At 44.7% G+C, this 13,057-nt stretch overlaps 1 protein-coding gene across 1 annotated transcript; it reads right to left on the bottom strand.

Moving 5' to 3' along the window:
* Window positions 1–10,087: 10,087 nt before the first annotated feature.
* Window positions 10,088–12,626, bottom strand: LOC589857 (echinoidin). The gene is made up of 3 exons (XM_011667046.2): window positions 12,286–12,626; window positions 10,986–11,160; window positions 10,088–10,683 (listed from the first exon to the last, which is right to left on the bottom strand). The coding sequence occupies exons 1-3, from the start codon at window positions 12,483–12,485 to the stop codon at window positions 10,444–10,446; spliced, it is 615 nt and encodes a 204-aa protein (XP_011665348.1). The 5' UTR covers window positions 12,486–12,626; the 3' UTR covers window positions 10,088–10,443.
* Window positions 12,627–13,057: the final 431 nt, after the last annotated feature.

Here is a 13,057-nt window from a genome sequence, read left to right on the forward strand (position 1 = left end):
AGTTAAATACACAGTTATATCCAGAGTTATCATGTGTTTGGTTAAGTTACCAGATGAGTTGAATATCTTCTCACAATATTTGCACTTGAAAGGGTTTCTCTCCAGCGTGCGTTCTTTTTTCTTTCTTTTTTTTTTTTCTTCTTTTTTCCCCTTTTTTTTGTTTGTTTGTTTTTTGGGCCGCCCCGTAGATCCGCGCCTGTTTAATCTTGTGGTTATCTTGTGGTTTCCAAACCACAAGATAACCACAAAATACTTGTAAGATTTTCTTTTTTTTACCGTCTGAATTGGCTTTCACCGTGTGAATGCGGCTAATAACAATAAACACAATTACAATAATGATATGAGGATTATTATTATCATCATCATAATTATTATTATTATTAATATTATAATAATTGTTATCATTATTATTATTACTATTATTATCGTCATTATGACTCATTAAGTAAGCAAATATCATTCCCCAAAACCTGGGGGGGGGGGGGATGATTGTACATGCCATCCCCCCACCTTGTGAGGTGGGGGGATGCATCCCCCTCATCCCCCCGTTGTCTATACGCCCCTGAGCCGGACGTATATTATTTTCAGATTCGGATTCAGATTCAGATTGTGACGTATAGGCTAGTAGGATACGAATAACTCTCCCGTTTAATGTGGTGTGTACGAATATCATTAATTTTTTTCTTTCTCTTTTGAAAGCGCATTCTTCCGTTGGGCACATCCCAAAATGTACAATGAATAGCATATTATAATCTAGGTCATCTAAAAATAAAATTGACATACATCACCCTGACAGGCAGTGGCGTAATGAGCAAAAATGTTTGGGGGAGGCAGAAAAAAAAACCCGCATCAGCGTCATGCAGGCCCCGCGTAACGTTTTTTTCAAAGAGGGGGGGGGGGGGGGGTGAAGTATTTGCGATCAGGTAGAACGAAGCAAGTGGAGCGTAACTTGGCCTGGGGGTCCAGGGGAAAAGCCTGTGCGGGGGCCAAGGGGCGGAGCCCCACGCAGCTCAGGGGTTTTAGGCATTTAATTACGGTCAGATAAGCAGTCAAGCTTAGGGCATTTAGGCAGGCGCGGATCCAGGATTTCTTAGGGGGGGGGGCCCACTTTTTTTTTTTTTGGTCCGAAAAAAAATGACTCAGCCGGGGGGGGGGGGGGGGGGGGGGGGGGGAGGAAGAGGACACTTTTTTTTGGGGGGGGGGGGGGGGGGGGGGGTGTCTCGAAATTTGAAAAATTGACATTTTGTTCCGTTGGGGGAGGGGTGAGGTCACCTTTTTTAGGTCAGCCATTGGCATATTTTTTTTAATTTTAATTTTAATAAAAAAAATAAATAAAAAAAAATCACAGATAAAAAACCGAAGGGGGGAGGGTCAACCCCCTAACCCCCTCCCCCCCCTTCCGTACGTGCCTACTCGTCTGAAAATAGTTTTTCCCCTCCCGCGCGAAGCGCGGAAGCTTTTACGTTTCATTAAATCATTAGAAAAAGAAGACGATTCGTTGTACAGTTTTTTACTCTTAATCCTCGTCTTAATTCACCCCCCTCTCCCGCGCAAAGCTCGGAAGCTTTTACGTTTCATTAAATCATTAGAGAAAGAAGACGATTCGTTGTACCGTTCTCGACTCTTAATCCTCATCTGAATACAGTTTTTACGTTTCATTAAATCATTAGCGAAACAAGACGATTCGTTGTTCCGTTATGACTTTTAATCCTTGTCTAAATTCAGTTTCCCCCCTCCCACGCGAAGCGCGGAAGCTTTTACGTTTCATTAAATCATCAAAGAAAGAAAACGATTCGTTGTACCGTTCTCGACTCTTAATCCTTGTCTAAATCAATTCCCCCCCCCCCCCCCCCCCCTCTGCCGCGCGAAGCGCGGAAGCTTCGACGTTTCATTTAATTATTATAGAAAGAAGACGATTCGTTGTACCGTTCCCGAAAATTATCCTCGTCTGAATTAAGTTCGCCCTGCCCTCCCCCGCGCGTAGCGCGGAAGCTTTGACGTTTCATTAATTCATTAGAGAAAGAAGACGATTCGTTGTACCGTTCTCGACTCTTAATCCTTGTCTGAATTTCAAATATGTTCTTTGTATATTCCCTTTTCTTCCTACGTCCTCTTCCTTTACACTCCTCTCTTTTTTGGCCGGCGTTTATTGGGGGACCACCCCACCGCCCCCCTGGCTACGCGCCTGCTGTCAGATGAACAGATACCTTGTCCGCCCCGGAAGCTCAGGGGTTTAAGGTTTTGATTTACGGTCAGATTAGCATTCAGGGGTCCGCCATAGCGCCCTAGACGGGGTCCAGGGGGCAGAGCCCCGGAAGTTCAGGAGTTTAGGCATTTAATTACGGTCAGATGAGCATTATTTTGATACCTAATTGTTACAATGGCAGGTCACTAATTGGCTTGGGGTTCACGAGGCGGAGCCCCACGCAGCTCAGGGGTTTTAGGCATTTAATTACGGTCAGATAAGCAGTCAAGCTTAGGGCATTTAGGCAGGCGCGGATCCAGGATTTCTTAGGGGGGGGGGGGCCCACTTTTTTTTTTTTTGGTCCGAAAAAAAAAATGACTCAGCCGGGGGGGGGGGGGGAGGAAGAGGACACTTTTTTTGGGGGGGGGGGGGGGGGGGTCTCGAAATTTGAAAAATTGACATTTTGTTCCGTTGGGGGAGGGGTGAGGGTCACTTTTTTAGGTCAGCCATTGGCATATTTTTTTTAATTTTAATTTTAATAAAAAAAAATAAAAAAAAAAAATCACAGATAAAAAACCGAAGGGGGGAGGGTCAACCCCCTAACCCCTCCCCCCCTTCCGTACGTGCCTACTCGTCTGAAAATAGTTTTTCCCCTCCCGCGCGAAGCGCGGAAGCTTTTACGTTTCATTAAATCATTAGAAAAAGAAGACGATTCGTTGTACAGTTTTTTACTCTTAATCCTCGTCTTAATTCACCCCCCTCTCCCGCGCAAAGCTCGGAAGCTTTTACGTTTCATTAAATCATGAGAGAAAGAAGACGATTCGTTGTACCGTTCTCGACTCTTAATCCTCATCTGAATACAGTTTTTACGTTTCATTAAATCATTAGCGAAACAAGACGATTCGTTGTTCCGTTATGACTTTTTAATCCTTGTCTAAATTCAGTTTCCCCCCTCCCACGCGAAGCGCGGAAGCTTTTACGTTTCATTAAATCATCAAAGAAAGAAAACGATTCGTTGTACCGTTCTCGACTCTTAATCCTTGTCTAAATCAATTCCCCCCCCCCCCCTCTGCCGCGCGAAGCGCGGAAGCTTCGACGTTTCATTTAATTATTATAGAAAGAAGACGATTCGTTGTACCGTTCCCGAAAATTATCCTCGTCTGAATTAAGTTCGCCCTGCCCTCCCCCGCGCGTAGCGCGGAAGCTTTGACGTTTCATTAATTCATTAGAGAAAGAAGACGATTCGTTGTACCGTTCTCGACTCTTAATCCTTGTCTGAATTTCAAATATGTTCTTTGTATATTCCCTTTTCTTCCTACGTCCTCTTCCTTTACACTCCTCTCTTTTTTGGCCGGCGTTTATTGGGGGACCACCCCACCGCCCCCCTGGCTACGCGCCTGCTGTCAGATGAACAGATACCTTGTCCGCCCCGGAAGCTCAGGGGTTTAAGGTTTTGATTTACGGTCAGATTAGCATTCAGGGGTCCGCCATAGCGCCCTAGACGGGGTCCAGGGGGCAGAGCCCCGGAAGTTCAGGAGTTTAGGCATTTAATTACGGTCAGATGAGCATTATTTTGATACCTAATTGTTACAATGGCAGGTCACTAATTGGCTTGGGTTCACGAGGCGGAGCCCCACGCAGCTCAGGGGTTTTAGGCATTTAATTACGGTCAGATAAGCAGTCAAGCTTAGGGCATTTAGGCAGGCGCGGATCCAGGATTTCTTAGGGGGGGGGGGCCCACTTTTTTTTTTTTGGTCCGAAAAAAAAAATGACTCAGCCGGGGGGGGGGGGGGGGGAGGAAGAGGACACTTTTTTTTGGGGGGGGGGGTGGGGGGGGGGTCTCGAAATTTGAAAAAATTGACATTTTGTTCCGTTGGGGGAGGGGTGAGGTCACCTTTTTTAGGTCAGCCATTGGCATATTTTTTTTAATTTTAATTTTAATAAAAAAAATAAAATAAAAAAAAAATCACAGATAAAAAACCGAAGGGGGGAGGGTCAACCCCCTAACCCCTCCCCCCTTCCGTACGTGCCTACTCGTCTGAAAATAGTTTTTCCCCTCCCGCGCGAAGCGCGGAAGCTTTTACGTTTCATTAAATCATTAGAAAAAGAAGACGATTCGTTGTACAGTTTTTTTACTCTAATCCTCGTCTTAATTCACCCCCCTCTCCCGCGCAAAGCTCGGAAGCTTTTACGTTTCATTAAATCATTAGAGAAAGAAGACGATTCGTTGTACCGTTCTCGACTCTTAATCCTCATCTGAATACAGTTTTTACGTTTCATTAAATCATTAGCGAAACAAGACGATTCGTTGTTCCGTTATGACTTTTAATCCTTGTCTAAATTCAGTTTCCCCCCTCCCACGCGAAGCGCGGAAGCTTTTACGTTTCATTAAATCATCAAAGAAAGAAAACGATTCGTTGTACCGTTCTCGACTCTTAATCCTTGTCTAAATCAATTCCCCCCCCCCCCCCCCTCTGCCGCGCGAAGCGCGGAAGCTTCGACGTTTCATTTAATTATTATAGAAAGAAGACGATTCGTTGTACCGTTCCCGAAAATTATCCTCGTCTGAATTAAGTTCGCCCTGCCCTCCCCCGCGCGTAGCGCGGAAGCTTTGACGTTTCATTAATTCATTAGAGAAAGAAGACGATTCGTTGTACCGTTCTCGACTCTTAATCCTTGTCTGAATTTCAAATATGTTCTTTGTATATTCCCTTTTCTTCCTACGTCCTCTTCCTTTACACTCCTCTCTTTTTTGGCCGGCGTTTATTGGGGGACCACCCCACCGCCCCCTGGCTACGCGCCTGCTGTCAGATGAACAGATACCTTGTCCGCCCCGGAAGCTCAGGGGTTTAAGGTTTTGATTTACGGTCAGATTAGCATTCAGGGGTCCGCCATAGCGCCCTAGACGGGGTCCAGGGGGCAGAGCCCCGGAAGTTCAGGAGTTTAGGCATTTAATTACGGTCAGATGAGCATTATTTTGATACCTTATTGTTACAATGGCAGGTCACTAATTGGCTTGGGGTTCACGAGGCGGAGCCCCACGCAGCTCAGGGGTTTTAGGCATTTAATTACGGTCAGATAAGCAGTCAAGCTTAGGGCATTTAGGCAGGCGCGGATCCAGGATTTCTTAGGGGGGGGGGGCCCACTTTTTTTTTTTGGTCCGAAAAAAAAATGACTCAGCGGGGGGGGGGGGGGGGGGGAAGAGGACACTTTTTTGGGGGGGGGGGGGGGTTGGGGGGGGGGGGGGTCTCGAAATTGAAAAATTGACATTTTGTTCCGTTGGGGGGGGGGTGAGGTCACCTTTTTTAGGTCAGCCATTGGCATATTTTTTTAATTTAATTTTAATTAAAAAAAAAAAAAAAAAATCACAGATAAAAAACCGAAGGGGGGAGGGTCAACCCCCTAACCCCCTCCCCCCCCCTTCCGTACGTGCCTACTCGTCTGAAAATAGTTTTTCCCTCCCGCGCGAAGCGCGGAAGCTTTTACGTTTCATTAAATCATTAGAAAAAGAAGACGATTCGTTGTACAGTTTTTTACTCTTAATCCTCGTCTTAATTCACCCCCCTCTCCCGCGCAAAGCTCGGAAGCTTTTACGTTTCATTAAATCATTAGAGAAAGAAGACGATTCGTTGTACCGTTCTCGACTCTTAATCCTCATCTGAATACAGTTTTTACGTTTCATTAAATCATTAGCGAAACAAGACGATTCGTTGTTCCGTTATGACTTTTAATCCTTGTCTAAATTCAGTTTCCCCCCTCCCACGCGAAGCGCGGAAGCTTTTACGTTTCATTAAATCATCAAAGAAAGAAAACGATTCGTTGTACCGTTCTCGACTCTTAATCCTTGTCTAAATCAATTCCCCCCCCCCCCCCCCCCCTCTGCCGCGCGAAGCGCGGAAGCTTCGACGTTTCATTTAATTATTATAGAAAGAAGACGATTCGTTGTACCGTTCCCGAAAATTATCCTCGTCTGAATTAAGTTCGCCCTGCCTCCCCCGCGCGTAGCGCGGAAGCTTTGACGTTTCATTAATTCATTAGAGAAAGAAGACGATTCGTTGTACCGTTCTCGACTCTTAATCCTTGTCTGAATTTCAAATATGTTCTTTGTATATTCCCTTTTCTTCCTACGTCCTCTTCCTTTACACTCCTCTCTTTTTTGGCCGGCGTTTATTGGGGGACCACCCCACCGCCCCCCTGGCTACGCGCCTGCTGTCAGATGAACAGATACCTTGTCCGCCCCGGAAGCTCAGGGGTTTAAGGTTTTGATTTACGGTCAGATTAGCATTCAGGGGTCCGCCATAGCGCCCTAGACGGGGTCCAGGGGGCAGAGCCCCGGAAGTTCAGGAGTTTAGGCATTTAATTACGGTCAGATGAGTATTATTTTGATACCTAATTGTTACAATGGCAGGTCACTAATTGGCTTGGGGTTCAGGGGGCGGAGCCCCGGAATCTCAAGGGTTTTAGGCACTCAATTACGGTCAGATGAGTATCGAGGGGCCCGCCTAAGGGCTTGGTTGGGTCCAGGGGGCAGAGCCCCCAGAAGCTCAGGGGTTTTAGGCGTTTAATTACGGTCAGATGAGCATTTTTGATACCTTATTATTTGTGACACTAGCAGGACACTATTTGGCGTGGGGTCCAGGAGGCATTAAATGACCGTCATATGAGCATCTAAGGGCCCGCCTTAGGGCCCTAGGTGGAATCCAGGGGGCAGAGCCCTTAGGATTTTAGGCATTAATTTTAATCATGGTCAGATGAGCATATTTTGATACCCCATTATAATGTGACACTGGCAGTCACTGGCAGTTAACTATTTTTTTCTTTCTCGCTCTCTTTCTTTCTATTTCTCTTTAATATACTTTTTCAAAGAAAGTGTGGGGAGGGGCTCGAGGATCCCGATCCCCGCCGTTCCGTGGGCCCTGATATGTAGGCATCTCAAGAAGCTTTTTCTTGCCTGGCTGTAAATTTAGGAATTTGTCATTTTCCAACAAACGCATGAAGTGAGGAAAATTATCTCATTTCAGCATTATTTGTTAACCACCGTTAGGGAATTATAAATAAACCACGTTTGAATTCTATTTCTCCAACCCCCCCCCTCCTCTATCAGTATGCCAGTGCCCCCCCCCCCTCCGATCTACACCTTGTTGGCGGGAAATTGCAACTGATATCCCTTACCTTTCTTCATTCTCTTTTTTTTTCTTTCCTTTCTCTCCTCTTTCACTTTCCCTTCCCTTCCTTATCTCTCTTTTAGGTTTGCTGGGGGGGGGGGGGGGGGGAAGGGGCACGGTCATTTTGGTCCCCAACCCGCTCCACACATTGTTGGCGGGATTAACCGCAACTGATCTCCGCTTCTTTTCTCCCTTTTATTTTTTCTTCCTCGTTTTGTTCCCGTTTAGCTCTCCTCTTTTCCTTTTTCTTCCTTCTCTCTTTTTTTTAGCGGGGACGGGGGTTGGGGGGGGGGGGGGGGGGAGGCTAGGGTCTTTTGCCCCCCCCCCCCCCTCGATCCACAACTTGTTGGCGGGAAAATTGCAACTGATATCCCCCTTCTTTTCTTTTCTTCTTCCTATTTTGTCCTTCCCTTTATCTCCTCTTTATCTTTTTTTTTCCCTTTCCTTCCTTCTCTTTTATTTTTTTTATTGGGGGGGGGAGGGGGGGAGGGGGGGGGGGGTCGGCTTTGGGGCGGAGGCAAGTCCTTCCCCCCCCGATCTCCTTCTTTTCCCTCTTTTCTTTTCTTATTCTCTTTTTTTTTTCCTTTCTCTCCTCTTTCCCTTCTTTTCCTTCTCTCTCTCCCTTTTTTTTTTTTTTTTTTTTTGCGGGGGGGGGGGGGGGGCCAAGGCACGCTCGGCCCCCCCCTAGATCCGCGCCTGCATTTAGGCATATCTAATTACGGTCAGAATGAGCATATTTTGATACCATATTTGTGACACTGGCAGGTCACTAATTGGAGTGGGGTCCAGAAGCTCAAGAGTTTAAGGCATTAAATTACGAGCAGATGAGCATCCAGGGGCCCGCCTTTGGGCCCTTGGTGGGTCAAGGGGGCGGACCCCCGGAAGCTCAGGTAAAAATTATGCCATTTCAGCAACAATTTTGTGAATCACTGGTATCGAATTAAAAGTACTGAACCATGTTTGAATTTTAGTTGGTGGACCGCCCCCCCCCCCTCATTAGTACGCCAACGGTGACATGACTGATTCATTCAGCCTATATGAAACTGCCATTTAAAGGCTACGTTTTGCAATTACAATTTCTTTTTTTTTTCTTCTTCAAATAAAGATTAGTTGAGCCGTTCAAAATGGCGAATATTGATAAAATATAGGTATTCGTTTGAAACTACAAGTATGCCTAATAGGCCTATTTTGTACCTTTTTATCTTCTTGGCCTCAACATTAACAGTTGAATCAGAGTCAAAATTACCTGTACAGTCATGTACCATAGAGTAACCTTTCCTCCACACAATTCCATATAAATCACCATGGATGTATATATAGTATATAAAAGGGAAGGCAAATAAAATCAATAAACATCTGTTTTCTTGTAGTAGAATAATCATATCAATCTGGTAAGTTGCTGGGTTTAAAATTAAAAAAAGTAAGTATACATACAAAAATATGGAAATGTTACCATGCTAATAATCTATATCGCTTTTAAAATCATGAGTATATCGCCCACCCTAATTCCCAGCAAATGGCGTAGAAGGGTCTAGGCAAAAGGGACGGGCACTCATTTGAACAGGGGTGGTGAACTATGAGGGCGCACTTGAGGGCAATGAGAGGGGGTCTCTGTCTGCCTGTATGTCTGTCTCCCTGTCTCTCTCTCTCTCTCTCTGCCTCTGTCTCGCTCTGTCTCTCTCTCTCTCTCGCTTTCTCTCTTTCTCGAATCTTCCCTCTTTCCTAGCTTTTCTCTCTCCCCTCGATACGCCCTCTATCCAGGCACCCCTTCCCCTCTCTCTGTCTCTCTGTCTCTCCCTCTATGTCACTCTCTCTCTCTGTCTTCTCTGTCTTTCCTCTATGTCACTCTCTGTCTCTCCCTCTATGCCACTCTCTCTCTGTCTGTCTCTCTCTCTCTCCCTCTATCTCCCTCTCCCTCTATGTCTCACTCTCTCTCTCTCTCTCTCTCTCGCTCTCCTCTATGTCTCTCTCTCTCTTCCCCTCTCTTTTCTCTTCTCTCTCTCTCTCTCTCTCCCCTTGCTCTCTGCCACTCTTTCTCTCTGGTCTACTCTTTGTCTTTTGTAGTCCACCTTTCCTCCTTTCCATTTAATGATATCAATATATTCATGTAATTTGAATATGCACCACTAAAACAAACAAAAAATTACTTTAGTAATATGGAAGGTCAAGAGTAGGGTTTTTCCGTGATGCCCACTAGAAATTGTATAGTTGATTTACATCGGTGTTTTTGTTTTTTATGTGCTTTTTCTCGTTTTCTCGCTTTCTCTAAAAACAACAGTATTTATTTCTATCTCACTCTCATGGTGGGATATTACACTAAAAACATCTAATAATCATCAAATACGTATAAAACAAGAAGTTGGATTTGTTTGATTATTGTTTCAATTATTCATACAAACAGCACATGATTCAAATGATTCGAATGATTTTATTTCTCATGCAAAACAATTTTTTTCCCCATATGTTTTCCCTCCACAAGAATGATTATATCACAAAAAGTATGCAATGAAAGGACAAAAAAGCACGAGAAAAGCGTTGAACTGTAAGTTTCTCAGATGCCGTTTTAAAATATAACATGGACAAAGTATGCTTAGAAAATAGACGAAGGGCTGGCTATTTGGGCTGGGAAAAGAGGGGCCGGGACCCCCCCCCCCCCATTCATGAAATTTTCACAATTGTAAACTTACATTTAGGCTACATCAGGTCGTATATACATTTGTACTTGAACGAACCCCCCCCCCCGATTTCATATTTCCTTCTGTACATTGGCCAGAATTTCTGTTATTCCGAAGGTTCGTCATTCCGAAGGTTTGTCATTACGAAGGTTCGTCATTACGAAGGTTCGTCATTACGAAGGTTCGTCATTCCGAAGGTTTGTCACTCCGAAAGTTCGCTGCTAAGAGTTAAGGCTCGTATTTCCGACTGCTCTTTATTCCGAAGGTTCGTAATTACAAACATGAAATAAGGTTCATTAATTATATTCTTGAACAATGATTACTCCGAGATTTTGATAGAACCCTCTTTTAATGGTCGTAACTACACACCTTCTGAAATTATGAGTGCCACGACGCGAGACCAAACTCGTCCCGAAGTTCACCACTGCCGAATCTTACAGATGAAGGACTCGACACGGTTATTGACACTGCATGTGTTGTCATTCCACTTGTACCAGTAATATTTGGAAAAGAACACACAGTCACTGGAACCACTTTGGTCGTTAGGCTGACTAGGTGCCCAGGATGTGTAATTGAAGTCGGTGCCGTCGGCCCACTGTAAAGATGCCTCGGCCCTACGCTCATGCAGACCTATCCAGGTCCGTATGTCTATCGTCGGCTGTATAATGACAAAAAGAAGTGATTAACGTTTTCTTGGATGAGACAATGATGATCTTGAAGAAGATACGGTAACATTGCTACACTTCATCCGGCCTTATTTCGTCAGAACTATGTAGGATTAGGTTTTTAGGTTAGATAAAATAGATAAGAATGGGTCCCCAAGAATGTGCTTCCACTGATTAGGGGCGGCATTTTCTTTTCTTTTTCTTTCTTTTTTGTTTGTTCCTTGTAAGCAAATTTCTAATTGTTATTATATTGCCCACTCTTTTACAAAATCATGGATCAGCCCCTGATACTCACCCTTTTGGATCGGAGCGACTCGTACATCGCTACAATGAAGTCCATTTCGTCTTGAGAATGGATGGAGACAAGATGGCCCAGCCTGCTTGATGAGCTTTCCTCACCGCATGGTGTACTAAAGGTTCGGCAGGTTAGTTCAGCATCAAACCAGGAGATGTTTGCCGAGGTGAAAAATCTATGGAACGAAAGGCATTTAATGCTTTTGTTTTGATGAATAGTGTGTTCGCGGTTTTTAAATATATAAATGTATACACACACACACACGCACACGCTCACACACCACATGCACACGCACCCTCACACACACGCGCGCGCACACACACACTCACGCACACAATTATATATAGAGAGAGAGATATTTTTCTAAAGGCGTCATTAGAGGGACATTTTGAGTGAAAAAATGAGTCATTAAGTAGACATTGTTATTAGGAAGACAATTTCGTGTCCTCTGAACGTTTTGTACGTTTTATTTCTCCTAGAAGACCCTCTTTTTATATAGCTCTCTCCAGGCGCGGTCGGAGGGGGAAGGGGGGGGGGGTTAACACCCCCCCCCGCTTATTCAGCGGCTGACTGAGTCGTTGCGATTTTGGGGGTCCCCAAAAAAATAAAATCTTCTGTGTGCCCATGCCTTGAGCCATAATGACCCTTGACCCTTACCCTAAATTTAGCTCATCTATACCATAATAATTTGAATCTATTTGCTTCACCTGGATGGAGAGAAAAAAAAAAATAAAAATAAAAGAAAAAAATATAAAGTTATATATCCGGACACCTCGACGCAGAATATGTACATTGATACAAAAATCATAGTATTCGGGTCATCTAGATACACGAATATGACTACTCGGGCATCGCGTTGTACTTTCAATGTAAAAATTGTTATACGTCGGGGAGCTTGCTTCCCGAATATGACGATATTCGAGCACTTCATCGTACAATAGGAGGATACTTAGGCACTTCGTTGATTGGATACGGCGGTATTTAGGCACTATAGGTCTATACGCTGCCTGAAATCATCTAACTGAATTACTCTCGCGGCACCCCGGTTGGAAAACGATGCACTGGACCAGAACAACTCGACACTTCGGTGGCTTTTAATTTGAAAGCCCTTTGTACCCAGCTAGGAAGCCTCGTCAGCATCAATGTTGTTCTTCCTGAGGTTCCTGCAATTGTCATTACCCCGTCAACTATCAGGTACCCATCGACACCTGGATCGAAAGTGGCAAATGAGGATTAGATTTCTGATTCCATGAGGAATTACTATCCAATCTAAATTAATTGGAGCAGGGAACACACTCACCGGTAGCAATGATCATTAAAGCCCGTCCATAGAGGTGGGCATCCGCACATCCCTGCTTCAGCTCCTGGCAACTCGATGATGGCTGGACCGGCGACAAAGATCAACGCCAAAACCGAAACACTGCACATGCTGCGTCGACTTAACATAATTATCTCTATCAAGAATTGGTAGCGGGAAAAGTCCTCTCTGTGCATGTGCATCCAACAACGCAATGTTTTGAATAACTAGTCGCTGCATCAATTCAACTACCATTTAAATACTTTCATCCGTAAGACCCTAGTCACGTCAACGAGACCAACACCAGATCGATCACATTATACCGAACAAAATAGTACACTAACGATTACCAGGCGCGGATTTACGGGGGGGGGGGGTTAGGGGGTTTATACCCCCCCCTTGGGCGCCCCCCCCCCCCAAAAAAAAGAAGGGGGGAGAAAGAAGAAAAAGAAAGAAAAAAGAACGCACGCTGGAGAGAAACCCTTTCAAGTGCAAATATTGTGAGAAGATATTCAACTCATCTGGTAACCTAACCAAACACATGATAACTCTGGATATAACTGTATATTAAACTGTTACTTGATTTAAAAAAGACGTTATCATGCACTGCTTTTTATGGTCTCCATTGTGTTAATAGATGCCAGGAAAACATCACTTACGGGGTTCAAATAAACACCCCCGAAAAAATCGGCTCGCGGCTCGTGGACGATGCTCCGCATCGTCATTATTTTGGTCAACCCCCCCCCCCCCCTTAACAAAAAGCTAGATCCGCCCC

This window comes from Strongylocentrotus purpuratus, unplaced genomic scaffold, assembly GCF_000002235.5.
Source record: "Strongylocentrotus purpuratus isolate Spur 01 unplaced genomic scaffold, Spur_5.0 spur5_scaffold_13, whole genome shotgun sequence".
NCBI classification, from domain to species: domain Eukaryota; kingdom Metazoa; phylum Echinodermata; class Echinoidea; order Camarodonta; family Strongylocentrotidae; genus Strongylocentrotus; species Strongylocentrotus purpuratus.

What these genes read in the sequence shown, in the direction of transcription:
- LOC589857 (XM_011667046.2), bottom strand. Translation starts at nt 12,485, where the DNA reads ATGCACATGCACAGAGAGGACTTTTCCCGCTACCAATTCTTGATAGAG. An exon ending in TTTAATGATCATTGCTACCG is followed by an intron (nt 11,161 to 12,285) that starts GTGAGTGTGTTC and finishes TTCGTTCCATAG; the next exon opens with ATTTTTCACCTCGGCAAACA. An exon ending in AGTCGCTCCGATCCAAAAGG is followed by an intron (nt 10,684 to 10,985) that starts GTGAGTATCAGG and finishes GTCATTATACAG; the next exon opens with CCGACGATAGACATACGGAC.